Source organism: Hyperolius riggenbachi, chromosome 1, assembly GCF_040937935.1.
Source record: "Hyperolius riggenbachi isolate aHypRig1 chromosome 1, aHypRig1.pri, whole genome shotgun sequence".
Taxonomy (NCBI): domain Eukaryota; kingdom Metazoa; phylum Chordata; class Amphibia; order Anura; family Hyperoliidae; genus Hyperolius; species Hyperolius riggenbachi.
Window position 1 is genome coordinate 150937685 of NC_090646.1, and position 22630 is coordinate 150960314.

The 22630-nt window shown below is 41.0% G+C and overlaps 1 protein-coding gene across 18 annotated transcripts in view; it reads right to left on the reverse strand.

Annotated features, from left to right (window-relative positions):
- The window catches only part of TENM3 (teneurin transmembrane protein 3), a 1708801-nt gene that overhangs the window by 518509 nt on the left and 1167662 nt on the right, over positions 1-22630 (reverse strand). For 16 of the 18 annotated variants that reach the window (XM_068278748.1, XM_068278756.1, XM_068278759.1 and 13 more), the window contains one exon: positions 1668-1733. In XM_068278748.1, the coding sequence (XP_068134849.1) occupies positions 1668-1733 (66 nt within the window). Of the gene's footprint in view, positions 1-1667; positions 1734-10716; positions 10749-13810; positions 13862-22630 lie in introns of those variants that run through there. The other 2 variants (XM_068278763.1, XM_068278762.1) reach the window with 2 other exon arrangements.

Below are 22630 nucleotides of genomic sequence, written 5' to 3' on the forward strand. Positions count from 1 at the left end.
TGCAGACACATCTGGGTCCAGCTTGTCTTGAGGAAGTAATAACCCACAGAGCTAGGAAAACATTCTACGCCCACTCTGAAAAGTTGGGTGATGATCGTACCATATTTATGGGCAACTTTTCTACATTTTCTACATCACATCATCTTTCTATGATGTTATTAAATCCGTAGCTGGATATTACACAATTGTATTCATTTTACATTATAGTGAAAGCTGCCCAGTTAAACATCTGCGGTTATAAAATAATCTTATTGTTCCACATCAAACAATCGCCAATAAAAAAAGGGGCATCAGATGGACCTGACAACTTGGGTCCAAGAAAATATATTTCTCAATGAGATGTTGAATAGAACTAACTACTTTCTTGTTGTTATAATATATAATATAATATGCCCCAAGGACCTATTTTCACTAGTATACAATGAGTTTAGCATCCAAATTCGCATATGCAAATGATTTACAATTTAGAAAACCCATGCATTTTTATGTGCTTTTTTTAATGCAAATGTTCACATCCAATTTTCAATGACCATAGCAACATGACATCACTGTGACTACACAGGAAACAGGAAGAAGCATGTTCGATGGGAAAATGCATGTGGGACCATTGATTTTCATTAATTGCGATTTGCATGTGGGGCAGTGTGTCGTGCAGATATGTGACTGCAGCATGCAGTCCATATTTGTTCTGCATTGCAACACATCTGGAAAAACATTATGGAAACAACTCCATTAAACTGCATTGGGTTTTAGTGTTAATGTGAAAATCCACATTGCAATTTCGCACTCAGCGGATATGGCTCCCTAAATCAAGAAATTGTGCTGAATAGGCTCAATAATAATAATGCAATTTTTTCCAGAGGTCTTGAGCCACTCACTGTGTAGTTATAGTATATGTGCAGTTCATGGACTTATGCATTGTGTCTTAACTACTGTTTGAAACACTTATAACCGTATTCAAAATGTTGTTATAGAAATTCCGTAATAATCTATTATAAGGAGCTGACTAAACAACAAATAACTCAGTAAAGGTGACCATACATCTAGCGATTTGGCTGTACGATCGACCATTTGATTCGATCTTTTTATAGAATCAAGAGAATTGAGTACATTACAGAATTCTTATTCAATGAATAGTGAATGATTTCATGTCGAATCAACCAGCTTGGTCGATCGAGCAGGATGCAAGATATCGGTAAGTCGCACAGGAATCAGCTACTGTTCACATGTCATTCGATCGACTGAATCGATTTTTGATCTCAGAGCATGGAGACACCACATCGGTCAAATCGAATGTGAGGGTGAATTCGCATAGGACATTGCTTGCAGCGTGTGGGTCACTACTCGATTGACTTTTGATCAACCATACTGAAGTCTATTCTTTAAAACAGTCGATCACTTTGTCGATTGAATCAGAATCGCTAGATGTATGGCTAGCTTAATGGTTTCAGATGGACTACAGAACAATGATGGGCATCAAGATTCAACCTGCATGGGTTTCAAGACACAACTTAGCTGGAAGCAAGAGTAATCTGCATTGAAATGAATAAAGACAGGGCTTAAAGAGCTCCAAAGAACACAACAACTAGACTGGAAAATAAATAGAAATCATAGTAGAATTTTGAACAACACAGCACATATGGGAACTTTGCAGCAGAATAACCTACCCAGAAAGCCGTTTTCACATTTTAGGGTGCGACTGTGTGTGGCTGGTTGCTTGCACTGCAACAAATCTAAAATAAGCAAAACAAAAACAAAAAAGTTTCAATTCTTGTTCAACACAGATGTTTTCAACAGCAAAACAAAGAGCAAACAGTAAAAAAAAAAAAGTGAGAAATCCAAGCAGTGTTGTGCTTTGGCTCTAGAGAAATGACCCAGTAATATCGGCACAGACACAACAATAGCTTTATCCGCTCCCAGGTGTTAGAGGCTTACACAACACAGACACATATATGCCATATAGCTGGTTTCTGATCTCTCCAGGACTTAGGATTTGCATAACAAACAGCCTCAGCACTAGGCAGTCCTGGACAGAGCATGTTCATGCTAAACATGGGTCAAAGGAGTGAATATATGTAGATTACAGCTGCAGGGCAAACAAAATGTGATATCTGAGGTGAGGATTACAACTCCAGTGCCCGATGCAACAAACTGTGCTGAACACAAGAGAATAAGCCATCCCCAGAAGAGGAGGCAATGTGCAGGCTTTCTCATATAATAGGGAACACCAAGGGAGCATTATGGGAAAATAATACTGCACAGGGGAAATAAATTGAATATGCTAAATGTTTGGTTATCATTAATTATGAGCAACAATATCACACATTATTAAACAAAACCATTCCAATTTCCCTCACGGTAAGGCACTGCGTGTGATAAAACATTTCCATCGACTTATACAAGATATGTACAGGTTGAGCAGAGTGTGGCTGGAGAATGGAATTCTGGGAAATCTGCTAGATGTATTTATGAGCATTACTGGCTCTATTGATTTGTCTCAAACTTCTTTTGAATTTCTGCTACAATAAAAGAAAATCAGACCTGTCAAAGAAGAACAAGAAAAAACAACTTCTATATTAGAGACTGATGGACATTTATGTAAATTAGATAGGGACCTTCAGCCGCCAATAAACCTCCCGAATAACTCTTGTGCACTTAACACCAGGTGTGAACATCAAGACATACTTTAGAAGCTTTGGTAATTTCTATTTAGTAAAATGATTTCCATATTCTTTTGCCAGACTGCTCTGTATAAGTCTGTTATTATATCATCAGTAACTATATACAAAGGAACAGAGACATTGCATATTGAAATTAGTACAGACAAGCTGTGGGAAAGTGGCCAAACCGGATCCCCCATTGAGGATGGATTCTGAACCATGACCCCACATGTACTACTGAGTCACCAATAGCAGCACAGAAAAGGAGATAGGGCTTTTGTGGATTAAGGTTGCGAAAAACCTACCACTTGCACACCTTTCCTATCCAATGCAAGATGGGAGGAGGCGTCCCAAATGAGATACAATGGCCTCAATTCACTAAGCTTTATCAAACGTTTGATAATTTACCTCATGGGTAAAATCTAATTTTGAATTCACTAAGGTGTTATAGATTTATCGAATGTTTTATCGATAAAATGTTCAATAATTTTAAAGTGACTCTGTAACAAAAATTACAACGTTTTTTCTACCATCCTACAAGTTCCTAAACCTATTCTAATGTGATCTGGCTTGCTGCAGCTCTTTCTACTATAACCATCTCTGTAATAAATCAATGTATCTTTCCCCTGTCAGACTTGTCGGCCTGTGTCTGGAAGGCTGCCAAGTTCTTCAGTGTTGAACTGTTCCTCTATGCACACTCTAGTGTGTGTTTTATTTACATAAGCCAGCAGCTTCTCTGCTATCTTATCAGTGATAGAAGAGAGCTGGATAAAAATCCTCCTCTGGAGGCTGTGAAAGGAGCTGGTCTGTCACATACTAAGGAATTAACGACATAGGCAGAGCTGTCTGCAGGAAGCCTGTAATGATCAGTGCATGAGAGAAGCTGGGGACAGATGGTAAACACACACAAGTGATCTCTTGAGATTCAGAAGTAAGGCTGTATACAGGCCTGCTTGTGTATGGATGTATTTTCTATGTGTGGACATGCTGTACATCAACCTACTTCCTGTTTTGGTGGCCATTTTGTTTGTTTATAAACAAACTTTTTAAAACAGTTTTTGACTACTTTTAATGCGGCGGGGAGCGGTGAAATTGTGACAGAGGGTAATAGGAGATGTCCCCTAACGCACTGGTATGTTTACTTTTGTGCGATTTTAACAATACAGATTCTCTTTAAAGAGACTCTGTAACAAAAATTGCATCCTGTTTTTTATCATCCTACAAGTTCCAAAAGCTATTCTAATGTGTTCTGGCTTACTGCAGCACTTTGTACTATCACAGTCTATGTAATAAATCAACTTATCTCTCTCTTGTCAGACTTGTCAGCCTGTGTCTGGAAGGCTGCCAAGTTCTTCACTGTTGTGGTTCTGCTATGGACTCCCCCTTCCAGGCCCCTCTATGCACACTGCCTGTGTGTTATTTAGATTAGAGCAGCTTCTCTCTTATCTTTTACAAACTGGATAAATTGTCCTCTGAGCTGGCTGGGCTTTCACATAGTGAGGAATTACAGACAAGGGCAAAGCTGTTTGCAGGAAGAAAAGAGCAGCCTGAAACTTCAGTGCATGAGAGATGCAGGGGGAAAGAAACACACAAATGATCTCTTGAGATTCAAAAGGAAGGCTGTATACAGCCTGCTTGTGTATGGATGTATTTTCTATGTGTGGACATACTGTACATCAACCTACTTCCCGTTTTGGTGGCCATTTTGTTTGTTTATAAACAAACTTTTTAAAACTGTTTTTAACCACTTTTAATGCGGCGGGGAGCGGCGAAATTGTGACAGACGGTAATAGGAGATGTCCCCTAACGCACTGGTATGTTTACTTTTGTGTGATTTTACCAATACAGATTCTCTTTAATGAATTCAAAATTAGATTTCACCCATGAGGTAAATTATCAAACGTTTGATAAAGCTTAGTGAATTGAGGCCAATATATAATGAGTGGAGGTAAGTAATAGGAACAGCCTTACCTCGTTATAAGAGGTTAATTTGATTTGATTTTTACTGTTAGACACCAATAAAAAGACATCGCATTTCATGGGACCTGTCCGCTTCCTCAGGTTAATTACGAGACTGTGTCTGAGCTATGGATCTCTGTTTCAGAGCGCCAAAAAAAAGCGAGTATATGTTTTTTTTAATTTAGTAATTTATGATTAAGATAAAATGTACCATAGCTTTCACTAAAATTTGATTTGATCTATTGTTGAAAAATCAAAATCCTATCATGACACCCCTCAGACACATATGTAATCAGAGGGCTGCTGTTTGGGAGGATCATCATTGCATATACACACACACACAGAGACATACAGATACACACATACATACACAGACACACACACAGACACACAGACAGCGATACACACACACACACAGACACAGAGATACACACACATACACACACACATATTATGCACATTCTATAAATAGAGGGAACGGAACATCATGGTTTAAAATGACTTTATAATAATAATGGTTTTCCTTTCAGCACATCATCTAGTCTTGGCAAAGCACAATATTGCAGTTTATCACTTGATATTCATACAGTAAATGACAAGCGAGCCACCCTCACATTCTGCATTTTCTACGGCACTAATTTCTGAGTGAATATTAATAAGCATTTATGGCCGCTTATTGTTGTAAGCAATCAGTTATTAATTGTCATATATAATTCATAGTTTAAAGCACTTCTTCATTATTTATGAACTTTCCTCATATTTAACATATTAATTATTAACATATATGCATTCTATTGTTTTCTGTTTTGATCACTGATAAATGTCATTATTTTACAGCAGTAGATTTTCTTCCCCCCAAACGTAGTAAAAAGAAGGAAAAAGGCACCAAATAAGGGCTATAAACTGCTGATATATTTATGTATTTATACACACGGAGACTATTATTAAGGGAGATCTGCTTTGAGTCTGAGAAATATTCTTTGTACTCTGATACCAATACATAATTTATATATTCCAATATATATTTATGCACATTCATGTCTGACTGCAGCATGGATATTGCCATACAGGGCACACAGGTATTTATGTATAGTGCCTAGTCTCCAGTGATGATCTTCCAATACATTCATTTATAACATATGGTTCCATGCGCCTCGCTGAACCAATCAAGGCATGTTGAAACTCACAAGATAAAACATTCATTCTTACAAGTGTGCATAATTTGTATACTGGCATAGCTGCCTGACTACAAGCATCATGAGGTGACAGTTACCTTTGTTAATGTCCCTTGTTGCTATGATGGACCCTGACTCTTCTATGCCCGTTCTAAACATTAGGATTTCACAATTAACTCATAGGACACCTGAAGTGAGAGGGATATGGAGGCTGACCTACCGTATTTTTCGGATTAAAAGACGCTCCTGACCATAAGACACACCTAGGTTTAGAGGACAAAAACCAGGGGAAAAATATATACACCAAATCTGGTGCATCCATGGTGAAGGGGCATCTTGTGGATTTTGCCCCCTTTGTATTTCATGCCCCCTTGTACCTCTTGTGTTTTCCTGTGTCCTCCTCTGTTCCCCTTGTGTCCTCCTCTATGCCCCTTTGTGTCCCCCTTGTGTCCTGCTAAAAGCCCTTTGTGTCCTCCATTTCTCCCCGTGTCCTCCTATATGCCCCTTTGTGTCCTCCTTGTGTCCTCCTCTATGTCCCTTTGTGCTCCCCTTATGTCCTGCTCTATACCCCTTTGTGTCCCCCTTGTATCCTCCTATATGCCCCTTTGTGTCCTCAGTTTCTCCCTGTGTCCTTCTCTATACCCCTTTGTGTCCCCCTTGTGTCCTCCTATATATACCCCTTTGTGTCCTCCGTTTGCCTCTGTGTCCTCCTCTGCATGGGCACAGTACAGGGAGCCCCCGACATTGCGGTAGGTTGGAGGTTTGTATTGGCAGGTGTTCACAAGTCAGGAACTTCCTACATTTGGACTATAAGACGCAGTGACTTTTTTACCCCACTTTTGGGGGAGAAAAAGTGGGTCTTATAGTCCAAAAAATACAGTATTTATTTCATTTTAAACATTACTAGTTGCCTGGCTATTCTGCTGAGCCTCTGTTTCTATGTACCCATGTCTTGATTTTTCCCACGACTGATGATTGTTTGCGCTACAAGCAATCGTTTCCGTGATTTCGCAATATGGGTACGTATGCGCAGTTAAGTGAAAGACAAATGGTGGCACACAGCGATTAAGACTGTAACAGCGGATCTTTAAGGTCCCCGACAACTTCCACGCAAAGTGCCGCAAATAGTTTGAACTATAGTTTGTGCCTGTCATGTGCCATTGTGTGACACTATCTACTCCCGCGGGTAGGGAGATGGATCATGGGAACTTTGTCGGGGTGACCGATGCCCATTCTCCCATCCATCTACCAGTGAGTACGAGCCTTCAGCCGTAGACTCTAAACAGGCAGGCAGATCAGGTATTTCTGACTGAAGTCATACTGCTTTAGTCACATGCTAGTTTCAGGTGTGTGATTCAGACACTACTGCATGCAACAAGATCAGCAGGACATCTAGGTTGATCCACTAAAAGTTGTTAAAATTGCTGTGCTTAGCACAATTATAGGAGTACTTACGCCAGCAGTGTAGTGCGTGTTGCACACTTAGAGCAACCCGCAGTACCTGGGTAATGCAAAGGTTGCTGCAATAATGCACATTATGCAATTAGTGTAACAGATGTTACCATAGCAATCCTCATGTAACCCATGCTCTGCAGGTTGTGCTAATTGTTAATGTTTAGTCTGCGAGTGATAATTTTAACAGCTTTTTGTGTATTAACCCCATAAAGCTGAATTAGTGCAAATATCTTCTGTTTTAAGAAGGCAGATTTATATTTTAAAATATGATTAAAAAAAAATAAGATTTAGCATACATTTTAATAAGTGGGCTCTTAGGGTTTTGTTTTTTTTTTGTACCTTACAAAAACCTAGTGATTCTGGTTCACCCTGTGGTACATGCACCTAGTGATTGCCCAAGTACTGTGATGGAGTGGCCAGGGCCTCCTGCTGACAACAGTGTTAGAAGTGGAATCATTTGGTAAAATGGTACGCCAGCCAAAGCTTTATTTTTTTTTTGTTTTTGCACTGGGTTTGATGGCTTATTTGTTTATTACTGCTGCATTCCCATTGAAGACAACTAATATATACAGTACTTCCTATAAACTTTCTATCCCTCTCATAGCAACCAATCAGCTTCCCCGTTCTGTTACTAGGAAGGAACTTATAGACAGTACATGTAAGGGAAGCACTAATCATGCAATAGAGGAGCAATACAAAATGTTCTACAATTTGACACTCCATGCATGGCCAAATTACAGTGTTCAAAAACAGCCCTTCTGCCGACAGAGAGAAATTACCACGGACAACTGCAGTTTTAATAACGTTCCAAGTTACTTCAATTTTAAAACACCACCAAACTAAAACTTGCCATCGAAACTGAAAATATACAAAAAGTCTTGCTTGAGGCAGCAGGTGTTAAACCACCCAAGTATCCTGGAAGAAACACGACTCTGCACGCACCATTTTTAGAGGCCTGCTGTGCTTTGTTTTAAGGCAATAAGTCACTTGATATTCCGCGTACACAAAATAGAATGAATAGTTAAACTGCTCTGTAATAAGAAAAAGGAACGCGGGAGCTCCTTGCACGTGCTAGGGTACTTAAAGCCAGACAAATAGCTCTATAAAAAACATTTGTGCATTGACCTGTGTCTAAGGGAGCCGTGGTATCATCCATCAATTATTCCATGCCAAGGAAATAGTTGATCACAAAATGCCTCTAAAAAGTGCTGGCCAGCCTTTAAATGTTCTATTGTTCATGAATTTTCATGGAAGCACTTTCCCGTCATCCTTTTTGTCTTCTGTTGCAAATGGAAAGTTGACTCTTAAGGGTGTCTCTTAGTCTTGTTTTAACCTTGAGGTTACTGCAGAGCACCGGTGGAAGAGGGGGCCACAGGTTAATGGGAAGACCCTTGCTTAGCAGTAGTTATTTGTGAAGCTAATAAAGAGAAAACACTCAGCCCAGCATTGTTTCTTAACGCAGGACTAGCCGATTCTTTGACAGAGCAATAAAACCGTACGTCATGAAAGATTACACATGTGCACAACATCAATGGAATATCTTAAGAACAACATGCAAGTCGTCATAAGAAATGTCACCTTGACAAACCTCAAACACCAAGACAATGATTTACTATTCAGTTTTTTTTCCATTTGGGAGCATCCCCTCTATTAATATCACCTCAGCTGAGTAAAATGTCATTTTATTACCATCAGGCGTTCTTGTTATTCATGGCACCTAATCCGTGGTCACACCGCTGTGCTTGCCCTTCTAAACGTGCACATTTTATTAGGGGTTCCCAGTTCCTGGGCCCCGTATGCAAGTCTTTGCTTTTACCTTGTTTTTTACGGACTATGCAGATTTATTTATTTTTTTTTTTTTTTACAATAAACGGTTTACATTTACAGTTGCCGTTTTTTGTTGTGTTTATATATTGGCTTTCCTGGATACCATACCAAATATTGGAGTGAGGGAGTGGGGGAAGTTTGGATCAATATCTACTCAGGGTCTGTTAGGATTACCACTGAATGCGAGACATACAACCTTATAATGTGGGTTGTTGGCAGCTGGTAAGCTCCTCCTACCCTTTTTTGGGTGATGGTTGGCCATGAGACTATGTGAGGTTGGAATATCACTGTAGTGAAATTTTATTGACTGTATTTATTCCTCTTTGATCTGCGTTGACTTTTTAAAGGATAACTGAAGTGGGAAGTATATGGAGGCTGCTATACTTCTTTCCTTTTAAGCAATACCAGTTGCCTGGCAGCCCTGCTGGTTTGTTTAGCTGCAGTAATGACTGAATCACACCAGAAACAAGCATGCAGATAATCTTGTTGAATCTCACATTATTGTCAGAACCACCTGATCTGCTGCATGCTTGTTCAAGGTTTGTGGCTAAAAGTGTTAGAGGCAGAGGATCAAACAAACGATGGAGGCTGGCACTGCAAACGTATCAAGCTCTTTATTGAAGTAACGATAAAAACATGTGGCTATGCGGCGACAGCCCGCTGTTTCAGGTCTCCAGCCCTTTCTCAAGCCGAAATGCCCACAATAGCACACTCCAGAACACACCCTTAAATAGTATCCCAATCACAGGTGCACCAATAAAATTGAAATGACAACAGCCAATCAACTCACCAAGATATCCATCGTTTGTTTGTGCCACTACTTGGATCCAAGAGTGCGGGATTCACTGAGGCTTGGGCACGCTATCCCCTTGGAGAGAGTGCCACTCTTTTTATCCGTGAGAGGCAGAGGATCAGCAGGGCTGCCAGTCAACTGGTATTGCTTAAAGGACTTAAGAAGAGCCCAAACCAGTAAAAACATTTCCTTACCTGTATGAAGTTGTAAGGCACGGAGGACGCCATCCGCGCCCTCCGTGCAGCTCCGCCGGGTCCCCGCTGCCTTTGCTCCCCCCGGCCGGACCCCGACCCCACAGCCCGGGTCGGGCTCTTCTTCCTCCACAAATATGGCCGCCGGAGGAGGCTGCGAGTGCAGCTGCGCAGCTCTAGGGCCTTCCTCCCCGATCCACGCTACGTACCGTGGATCGGGGAGGGAGGCCCTAGAGCTGCGCAGCCGCCGGAGGAGGCCGCGGCTGCTCAGTCCGCACCGACGTGAGTGCGGCTGCGCAGCTCTAGGGCCTCCCTCCCCGATCCACGCTACGTAGCGTGGATCGGGGAGGGAGGCCCTAGAGCTGCGCAGCCGTACTCGCGTCGGTGCGGACTGCGCAGCTGCGGCCTCCTCCGGCGGCCGTATTTGTGGAGGAAGGAGAGCCCGACCCGGGCTGTGGGGTCGGGGTCCGGCCGGGGGTAGCAAAGGCAGCGGGGACCCGGCAGAGCTGCACGGTAAGGACATTTTTTTTACTGGTTTGGGCTCATAAGTCCTTTAAGAGGGAACAAATATGGCAGCCTCCATATCCCTCTCATTTCAGTTGTCCTTTAATAATATAAACACACGATGTACTTGCAAATTAATATTATGTGCTTACCTAGTTCCCCTCAAAAGCTCACAATTTTCTTCTAACAACAATTCCTTCCAGTTCCGTCTCAATCTAGTCAAAATTATAAAGCCTTAAGGCCCCTGTTTTCAGTTGCTGTCTGTTATAACTGAAAGTACAACTAATGTGCAAGTTAATGTTCATGTTTCCCTATGGCTCAAGTGGGTGGTATTACAGGTGTGCTGACCTGGAAGCTGTAAGGGGATCTTCACTATTTTTAAAATGGAGGAGTGAGAATTCCATCGATCACAGTGGACAAAAGCTATGCAGGAAAGAAATAAAGAGATTGATGAGTAGACTACACTAGAGGTAAGTATGACGCACGTATGACGCATGTGTAGATGTTTATTTCAGTTCAGGTTAGCTTTAATCCTAAAAAATGAATAGCCTATTACGGCAAATAGAAAGCAAATCGCTCTGAAAAAGAAAAAAAGGCTGATTTGCAAATATGGGTGGAAAATTGGTGTATTTCCTTTGAACAACCAATCAGATTCCATAATGTTAAATGAAAACTCAACAACATACATTCTTTTTAGTTGCCATAAACAACTGCTCCACTTTCTTCCCACCCATCTGTGTTAATAGATCTCAAAGTGTTTAATCAATCCCAAGTACTGCTAAAGCCACCTACACACCCAGTCCAATAGCACAGTAGGATTCGGTCACCTTTGTTCAGCAGACACGGAATGAAGTACAAAAGACGCTACATATGAAAAATTGATTGGATGTCTTGGACATTTTCAGACAATTCTCTTTTAGTCTCTATTGATAGTCCAGAGATAATAAGTAGAGCTGTTCACTTTCCTATGGGGAGCCTATGTAACACGCAATGACAAGCGTACCGTATGTATCTACCAACGGGAGAGAAAAAATGTCCTTCAGTAATAGCATTTTCAAAAACAAATAGTCTTACGCCATTGTCAAGGAATAGCATTCAAACATAATGGAATAGGCATCCTGTTTTTAGTCCTACTTGAAGTAAAGCTATTATCTAGCCAAACAATTTAAATTAAAAGGAGGCACTCAAGTACTTTAATCACCTTCTACACTGCTGTGCCCTGAATAAGACGGCACTATTCTCTATGATGCCAAATTATCATCAAGGTCATTGATTTATATAGCACCACCATCTTCCATAGCAGGGCACAAAAATACAAACAGTATGAATGCAAACAAAGAACATGGAAAATATAGGTCAATACAGATTCTACAGAATTCTATCTAGTACAATGTGCATATAGATGGTGCAGTAGAGTACAGTAGATAGCAATAACAAGACATTATTGGAGAGAGGTCCCCAGCCACAAGAGCTTACAGTTTAAGGAACTCTAATTCAGCCTGGATTTTAGTCATGATTTACTCTGTCCTGCTGTCCAACAGAGTTCTTCAGCAGCCATAATAAAAAAAGAGGTATCGGTGAAGTGCCTAGAATTCAAGGAAAGAAGAAACCGAAGGCAAAGTGAGGGGTACAGCTAGATACCACAGGTACAGCCATATGCAAGCTGATTGAGGGATGCTGAATTGGTAGTTACTAACTACTGCCCAGTTACCCACTGATCTGCTGGGGATTGAGTGCTGTCAAAAGCCATGCAGTTGCTGTACAACACAATCAAATACAATCAAATGATGGGGTTTGTGTTGACCTCTGGCTGTACTCTGTCTCAGTGATGGCCGCACAGATTGGTCTATGTCAGTGATCTGCAAAGTTGACTCTCCAGCTGTTAAGGAACTACAAGTCCCACAATGCATTTGCCTTTATGAATCATGACTGTGGCTGTCAGACTCCCACAATGCATCGTGGGACTTGTAGTTCCTTAACAGCTGGAGAGCCATGTTTGCAGATCACTAGTCTATGTGCAATGTTCAGGTACTATCTTCCAAGAAACTGCTACCTGCTCAGACATACACTCCGATGTACAGTGCTATTAAAGTGCCAGTCCACCTCTAGTGATGAATACCTGCAACTGCCTGTGAATCCCTGACAGTTAAATGGTAGTAGTTGATAGATGGTACATACCCTAAAGGTGACAATTGATGGTACACTCTCCCCATTAATATTCAGTTTATTAGAGGTTTCCAAAGACCTTCAGGAAACATGCCCGTCATCAGGGGGAACCTCTGCTGAAGACGTCAGAGCAGGTATGTATTACACCCCCCCAATCTCATTCAAACAAAGTCTGTCATTGACAAGTACCCTTTAAAAACTTTATAGTAATTTTTCAATTGCCAAATTTTTGGTAAGGTTCAATATAATCTCTTGCTAATCTCTAACTAAATAGGGGTCTATCTACATAAGTATATGGCGTTTTATTAAATAAGTACAATAATGATGGATATGCACTATATAGAAAAGATTAAACATCTGATTTTCTAAACAAAAACAAAAAACAAAACAAAAAAAGGACATAAAATTGAATTAAATACTGTACATGAAAAACTAGGGCTTTTCTCAATCGCGAGCGGGCAAGCTGTAGAGTGCTAGCAGTGGCAGCAGTGTGATTTCTGCTAAAAATCCAGCTGTGCATGGCAACAGAACAATCAACAGTTCTCGATCAGGAAGTATGGATCGCTTGTCAGATTCCACATACATCTTATTGTGTATGCATGGCTTATTTCCTTTTAAACAATGCAAGTTGCCTGGCTGTCCCCCTGATCCTGTGTCTAATAGTTATAGCAATAGACCCTCTGCAGATTGAATGCTCTCAGGGACGGATCAAGACCAAATTGCGCCTGGGGCAAGGTCAGGTTTTGGCGCCTAAAGGTCAGGTTTTGGCGCCTAAACTGCCATTCATTTTGCCACCTTTCTAAGGATTGAATAAACTGCGCCTGGGGTAAGATACCCGCTTGCCCCCCCCCCCCCCCCACCCCTAGATCCGTCCCTGGATGCTCTGACTCAAGTCTGACTGAATTAGCCACATGCTTGTTTCAGGGTTGTGACTCAGACACTACAACAGAACTGGCAGGCCAACTTATACTGTTTAAAGGGAACCTTACAGTGAACCTCTGGTCTAAACATCTACTCAGCAGAACTGAAAAGGCTTGGTGATTCTTTAAGTTTCACAGCATGAGAACTTGTTTTTCTTACCAAAGCATCATTTTAGCTGCATTTTTAGCTAAGCTCCACTCATCAAAGAAAACTGCCGGGCGTTTTTTCCCTGATGCTGTGCAAAGTATGATGGTATTTCCTATGTTATTCACGTTGCCTAGCAACTGGGAGGGGTGATCAGCACACAGGACAGTTGGAACTGTGTCTCATGCTCCCTGTCACCTCCTTTCAACCAAAAAGATGGCTGTCCTCATGAAATCAAACATTTGCCTGTTCTTTTAAAACAGAGTGGGTAAGAGATTATATTACTTATCTATTTTAATGAACATAACTAATGCAACTTAATGACAGTATGTTTGTTTAGGCTGAAGTTCCTCTTTAACTGAGAGGGATATGGATGTTTCCTTATAAACAATACCAGTTGCCTGGCAGTCCTGCTGATCTCTTTGGCTGCAGTAGTGGCTGAATCACACACCTGAAACAAGCATGCAGCTAATCCAGTCTGACTTCAGTCAGAGCACCTGATCTGCATGCTTGTTGAGGGGCTGCGGCTGAAAGTGTGAGAAACAAAGAATCAGCAGGATAGTCAGGCAACTGGTATTCTTTTAAAAGGAAAAATCCATATCTTTCTCAGATTAGGTTCCCTTTAAAGGGAAATAAACATGGCAGCCTCCATATCCCTCTCACCTCGGGTGCACTTTAAAACGTAAAAGTTAGTAGGTTACCGTATTATGCCACACAAATGTTCCATCTAGTTACAGAGTGAACAGTCATCCTGACTTGAATAACAGAAGGCCGTTTCAGAGAAACAGAGACTAGGTAAACCAATTTAGCATTCTGCGCACAACGTAAAGCTGTTTCCTCTAAAAGTCTGGTTGGAACACAGAAGAAATTTAAACATCTCCCAGTTGGTATAAGTGCTCTATGTGCACACTGTGTAATCCATGAATTTATTTTTTCAGCCCTTGTAAAGTAATTGTAAAAACCACTAAATAACAGAAACTCGTTTAAAACACCAGCGTGTAGCGCGCCGCAAACTGCGAGTCCGCTCACAGAAACTAGTTATCCTAATCTTTGGCAAATACGTGGAAAGAACCTTTAATTTGCTGTTTACTCACTCTCGCAAAATAACTCCGGCTCCCGCCACTGCTTCGGACTCTCGTGTGTTGTGCGCTCAGCAGCATTAACAGAATTAACGGCAGTAAATAATCATTGATTCTCACGCCGAGAGAAGACACTCCCGGAGGAAAAAAAAAAAGGAAATTTGCCGGACACATGTCTCATTATAGCCAGTGGGCAATTTATTTCTCGAGGCTGGAGCGAAGCTTATCAGCTGCCTAGGCCCATGTGGAGAAAATGTCTCTCCCCAAGAAACAAATGTAGGATCATCAGTAGGATACTGGAAGTCTTAATTGAAAGTCTACAGACTGAGCAGTGGAGCTGGATTGGCGCATCGTGGTGGCAAATCCTCGGAAGAGTCTGGAACACGTCTACGTGGGAGTCTTTCCGCCTTCCTTCTAAAAAACGGATCAATAACCAGGACATCTCCTGCATAGCGCACGCCCGCTTGTGAGAGTGCCAAGGCTGGGGATGTGTATTTAGAAACAATGTATTCATTCATTGCGCACATACACGGAAAAAAAAAATACATTGCTTATCGAAGACAACAACTATTAATCTAAACCAAATTAAATATTTGTCGTTGTGTGAAAGTCTTAGCCATTGTGCTATCAAACAATCCGGCAACACGGCACAGAGCAGATTCATCATGTTGCATAAACACAATTTCTTATTATAAATAAAAAGCATAAGAAAATAACAATATTAATTATGTGGATTGATAATCAAAGATGTTCATGCAAAAAAATTCAATAAGATTACATGCTGTAAACCATCTGTTGCCTCCATTAAAGTAAAACTACTGCGGTTCATCCTTATTTATGGCCCTTCCTTTCACATTTTTTAATATAATGAATGTTTAATTATGCAAATCATCTTTAATTATGGGACTGAATTATTCTTTCTTCCCAATTTATAGTTTTACTATCAATGTGAAAAATTTGGAGTTCCTTTTCAAAGGAAACCTGTCATGATAAACACACGAGGGTTGCCTTTGTCAACTACAGGTAGAGATGGTCAGTGAGATGCTGCATGCTAGTTTGTTGCAAATTGTATGAGGGTTAGAAATGGACGAATCCAAATAATCGGGAAGTTAATCTGATTTACCCAATGTCAAGCTGCATACAATTTGCATAAAATTTGCATACAATTTGGCATTATGAATGTCTTATTGCCCATCTCTATTACTACTTCCTATCATTTCTTAGCATGCTATTGACATGGAACGAGTAAATAAGCTGTGGTCCAAAAACTTGATTGGCTTTTTTAGGAAGGCATAGGATAAGCACATAGTAGGAAGTAGAGCAATGGGTTGAGTATATGCTGGTAAGGTTACACCTAAAATCAATACATATAAAGAAGACAAAATGAGCCAATACTAGGAAGTGAAATGGAAAACGTTGAGCTAAGAAGACCAGTTGTGGGATGCATAGGAGAGCAGGAGAAATAAACTTTAAAGCCCTATTTAGACTTGTATAGACTGTGCTTTTTAGACTTGTATAGACTGTGCTGCAGGCTGCAATCTTCCCATACAGATTGTGCTTGCCCCCTTCCAGAATGACCAGTGGAAATGATGCAGGTTAGACACCAGAAGAAGCCACGCCCATAGCACCAGCCACACCCGCACACACAGAGCCGGGAATCTGATTCTTTTAGACAAACTTCTAGTTATGTTAACAAAATGGAAAGACTTTTTCACACTCAAAAAAAAAAGGTATTTAGGAACGACTGAGCCACTAGATGGTGTTTATAGATCTGTGGCTAGAGATGGGCTATAAGCAAAGTTGCTTGCTCCAAAACATCTTTCATGAAATGCACACTTAAAACCAGAGGTATAACTATAACAATTACATCCACTATGGCACTGAAAGTGGAAGGGCCCAGTTTGTCCCTGGTCTGTTCATTGTTTTTCCCTTTTCATGACTATTCACCCTGCAGTCTTTTGACAAATGTATTTAATTTTGGAAGTAAAGGAGAGGAAAGTGCATGACGTGCAGTGTTGGGATTGGTGAGATCAGTACTTACAGAGGCAGAGCTAGCACGTAAGTTGTGTTAGTAGGGTGTGACAATCTGTCCCTTCAATTCAACTAAATAGGACAGTGCTCCTCCACTTCCCCTACTTGATGGGACATAATCGACTGCAGGACTACTCAAAACAAAAGTGGCACCATGGCTGCTGTCAGTGTGATATACTGTTGTAATGATGGTACTTTACAAGAGCAGGGAAGGAGATTGGATTTTCCAATTTCATGCACTGCATGTTGGGGGAGTTGTGGTGGGGATTGGTAACGGTACAGTCCCTTGTATTCACAGGATGACATGGAGGACATTCTTGCCATAGGTTTGGACTATATCACATTTTGTTATGATTTGCAGTCATGCCCATGCTTCACCACTGAGGGGTTTTACCCCCTGAGCACCAGAGCAATTTTCACCTTTCAGCGCTCCTTCCATTCATTCGTCTATAACTTTATCATTACTTATTACAATGAAATGAACTATATCTTGTTTTTTCCGGCACCAATTAGGCTTTCTTTAGGTGGGACATTATGCTAAGAATTATGTTATTCTAAATGTGTTTTAATGGGAAAATAGGAAAAATGTGGGAAAAAAAATTAATTATTTTTCAGTTTTCGGCCATTATAGTTTTTAAATAATGCATGCTACTGTGATTAAAACCCATGAAATGTATTTGCCCTTTTGTCCCGGTTATAAAACCGTTTAAATTATGTCCCTATCACAATGTTTGGCGCCAATATTTTATTTGGAAATAAAGGTGCATTTTTTTCAGTTTTGCTTCCATCCCTAATTACAAGCCCATAGTTTATAAAGTAACAGTGTTATACCCTCTTGACATAAATATTTAAAAAGTTCAGTCCCTAAGGTAACTATTTATGTATTTTTTTATTGTAAATTTTTGAATTTTTTTTAATTACAAAAAAAAAAAAAATGGGGAGTGTGGGAGGTAATGAGTTAATTTTTTGTGTAACACTAATTTATTTCTATGTAAAAATGCTTAGGGTGTAGTTTTACTATTTGGCCACAAGATGGCAACAGTAACTTTTTGTGTATTGCGACCTGCGAGCGTCCTTCCGGACGCTCGCAGGAAGTAGTAGGAGGCTGTGAGTGTTTGTTTTTTCTCACAATGATCGCGCTGCCCATCGGAGAGCAGCGGATCATTGTGGGGCTTAGATCAACGAACGGGAATGGATTTTCCCGTTCATTGATCTCTGGGCGAGCGGGCGGCGGCGTGTTTACTAGCGGCGGGCGTCGTGTTTACGAGCGGGAGCGCGGGCAGCGGCGGGAGCGCGGAAAGTACGGATTTCTCCGTCCCTGGGGGTTAAAGGATGGAAAAAGGGACGGAGAAATTTGTACGGGTGGGGGTAAAGTGGTTAAACCTTAAAGGACTTCCGAGGCCAAAATTAATAAAATCACACTATACCTTTTTTTTGCAGAATCCACGGAGGACTTCCTGCCCGTCCTCCGCTCTGTTCCGCCATCAATGCACGTCTTATTGTTCCCCTACGGCTCGGCCCGACCCCACCGAACGGGTCGCATGGATGCCACCTCTAATATGGCCGCCGCCTTGCTCTGCGGCTGCGCAGTACGCTTTGTCGCTAGCGCGACTGCGCAGCCTATTGCCCGCCTCCCGCCGCGTACTAGGTCCCGGCATGCTCCCCAAGCGTACGTCGGGCGGGCGCACACAGGCTGCGCAGTCGCGCTAGCGACAAAGCGTACTGCGCAGCCGCGGAGCAAGGCGGCGGCCATATTAGAGGTGGCATCCATGCGACCCGTTCGGTGGGGTCGGGCCGAGCCGTAGGGGAACAATAAGACGTGCATTGATGGCGGAACAGAGCGGAGGACGGGCAGGACGTCCTCCGTGGATTCTGCAAAAAAAAGGTATAGTGTGATTTTATTAATTTTGGCCTCGGAAGTCCTTTAAACGTTGTTTACATTTTGTCTTATTTTGGTAAGAATGTGTGTCTTTATATTGGCAACCAAGCTGAGCCAGCAGGTCATTAGTTCCTCACATCATGATCTTTAGAAGGGGTTGCTCCGCTACGCATTGGAATGGGATCATTAACTTGTTCTGGTTGATGTTGGTCAGTTCAGCATAAACTGGGTCGCACTATTACTTAAACATACTGGTAAATGTTATAAACGACTTGTCTACATAAGTCATGTGCTGTAGGCCTTCAGAGCTTAAGTAGAAATGAATAAGTAAATAGAAAGTGTGTCCCTGAGGTGCCCTTTTTCCCTTTGAATCCCCTATTCACGTCCTTTATCATAAATTCATCCTTGTTAGAGCTATCTGTAGAGAGAACAGTAGTAGGTGTAACTGGAACTCTAGCTTCCCAACAGTGAATGTATCATTTATAACCATAAAGCTAAATGAATTTATCCAGAGTACTTCAGGGCACATTTAGGGGTCTACCGTACTTACTCATACTCATCGGTATTAATAAGCCATCGTGGTGACTGATGCAGAGGGTGGATATTGATGAAGGTATCTGCAGTGATTCTGCACTGAATGCTGAGAGAATGCAGACTTAAAGCGGATCCGAGATGAAAAACCAACTATAGCAAGTAACTTGTCTATATATCTTATCTAAAGTTTAGATAGTTTACACAGCAAAACTAGCTGCAAACAGCTTCAGCAGTACATGATTATTTCTTCCTGTGATCTACATCTCCACCACTCAGCCCGTGAAAATGCCACTAACCCTCTATGCCCCCTAGCCTCTGAAATCTCTGGCTGGTAACGCTTCCTCCTCCTTTAGTAAAAGCCTCCTCCTCCCCAGACTGAACTCCGAGGAGCACTTGCTACATGGGACTCAGAATGCCTAGGAGCAGGAGGAGCTGTGGGCTTGTTTAGGGAATTAGGGCATTAAAACAAACAAACAAAAAATATTTGGCTGGAGGAATGCCCTATAAAGTATATGTAAGGGGCACAATTGTGAAATGTGTAAAAGTTTATCTTGGATCCACATTAAGGCAAGAGTGGACGTGCTTGTGCTCTTGCCTACTGTGTTGAGTGGGAAGAGGGCATACCCTTATTATTATTATTTAGTATATATATGTATATAGCACTGACATCTTCCACAGAGTTTTACAGAGTATACAGTCATTTCATTAACTGTCCCTCAGAGTAGTCTAAGGACAATTTTAGGAGGAAGTCAATTCACTTGTTTGTATGTTTTTGGGATGTGGGAGGAAATGAAGTTGCCCGTAGGAAACCCACGCAGAAACGGGGAGAAAATAAACTCTGTGCAGAGAGTGCCCTGGCTGGGATTCAAACTGTAAAGCCAGCACTTTAAGTCAAAAATGCTGCCCATTAAACCAGTGTGCTGCCCATTGCGTCCAGAACTAATCACCGGAAGAAAGATCCGCAAAGCTAATGCTTCACAGTGTTTGCTGAAGGTTTCAACAAATCTAAAACATACCTTTTAATAATAGTATGTGGTTTTCTAAGGTGATGTATTAGAACTGTATGATTTTGGCCTGTGTCTCCAGCCCACTACCCTCTAGATTGTAATCTCGCAAGGGCAGTGCCCTGCTCCTACTGTTTCTTCTTTTGATGTAATTTATCATATGAACATGCACCAGTATTGATGAGGTCTCAAACAGATGATGCTGGTTCTATATAAATAAAAAAATTATAATAGCATTGTAACTTAACCTCCATTATTACTCAAACTTACCTACATTAACCTCATCTTTCAAAGCTAGACTAAAGCTAGCTTATACTTAACATGAATCCCCTTTCCCCCTCCCATCCCCCTTTACCTATTTATTACACTAACTTACCCCTTTGCTATTCCTTAGCGCTATACCTCTAGCAAAACCTGGAAGAGAGAGAATGAGGGGGTCATTACAACTATGTAACAATGAAGTGTTGCTATTCTTGTAAAAAGGCTTTGAAAAAGTTGGCTGCAGCATTTAGGAAAACCACCGTTACATGTTTTAGGTTTATCTGTTTTCAAGCTGAGAAAAAAGGGTTGTAAGTTTATAGCCCTACTTAAATATGCCTAGATTATTTGCACCAACCACAGTAGATTAGGCTGACTTGCAGGGCTGCAAAAATCATAAAAATATGCTCTAGATCTGCTTAAGCCTGCAATACAATTTATAACAGGGAATTTATTGCGGTTGTGCGGACTCCACGATATGCAGACCAGCAAATCACATTTCTAAAGGAATAGTGTGGCTTCATTTGCAAAAATTAAATCCAGAAATAGAGTTACATTCTACCATACTGAGCCCCGTGAGCCTCTGAACAGACAGAAAAATAGTAGAATGGTGTTTCGAGCATAAAATTGAATATCAAATTTAAGTAGATTTGAAGAACATGCTGTATGGTCCTTTGCCTAATCACAGGCTTTAGTTGCCTTTCAGAATCATTATGCTACCTTAAACTAGCACAAAAAAGTAGAATTGCTTTGGGAAAATGGTAATATGCAGTAAGCAATAACAAAGATAAGCAAATTATTCTGAATACATCCTAATAGTTCTAGATATTTGCTCAGCAATCTTTGATTAATGATTATGAATTGTCCTTGGACCTTGAAGACAACTTTATCAACGATACAATAAAACCCCGCTTTTCCTACAACTCCAAGACCTCCCCAACAGGGGTTGGAATAGACATGACTCCTCACCGGTGTATCTTTGTCTCTAGTCAGTATTTTACCCTCTACTAGAATTTCTGAGCGCTTCATCGAAGGCTGTGCCGCCCACCATCCTGCCACCGGTTCTGATATGTCTAAAGTTCAATGAACTGTTTTCACTTATGTAATTTTACAGTCATCAAGTGTACACTAGACTATTAAATGATCATTTACAGTGCTGTCTACCGGCTTATTAGTTTCGATTATCACGCTTTAGAGCACACTGTTTTCCTGAATGAGCAGACGCTAAATTCACCAGCCTTTACTCTTCCTAAGTATGCCCTAGTGCCAACTGCTCTTTCTTCTACAGTGCAATTGGTTATAAATGAAAAACATCTCCAAAGTCCATAACAGGACAACATCCATATAGCAAGTCCAAGATCTGCTGAAGACATTACACTAGACTACATCAAAACAGCTCAGTGTCTGACCTATACCAGGAGGACCCTTGGGAAGTAATGCATGGTACTACACGTGGGTCATTACCTTCTATACAGAATGAAAATGAATACTCGCTGTGGAGGCCAATTTACTGATGTTGGGACCATAATTACGTAGTCATGAACGACCTTTCAAACAGTGACATGTAACTATAATCTAATGATTCCATAAATATATTGTAGATACTGACACATTGGTGCCACGGATATATTCCAAGGGGCAACACACAAACGTCCATTGATTTTATGTAAGTGTAGAATATGCTAGTCATGTTTATGTTTGGATCTTTTGACCTGAACTGTGTCTTCTGACAATAATATATTTACAGAATGTCTATGATTTATAGAAATTACATGTGACAGGTGTATTGCAGTTATTTAACGTCAAACCAGTTGCAACCTAGGCAGACGGTACGTTTATAAAATGGATATCAGTTCGTGGAGTGCTGTGTGTCCATATCTCTACATGTGCTTTAGTGCAGCTCTCTGCAGGTATGTTAACAGAGCAGCTTCACAGCTGTGCATCTGCGATGGTTGACTGCAGCACGAAAAAAAAAGAAAGTTCTGCCTAGCTAGTCTCCGAATGAACACAGCATTGTAAATTTATCTGTAAGAAAATAAAAATAAAATAA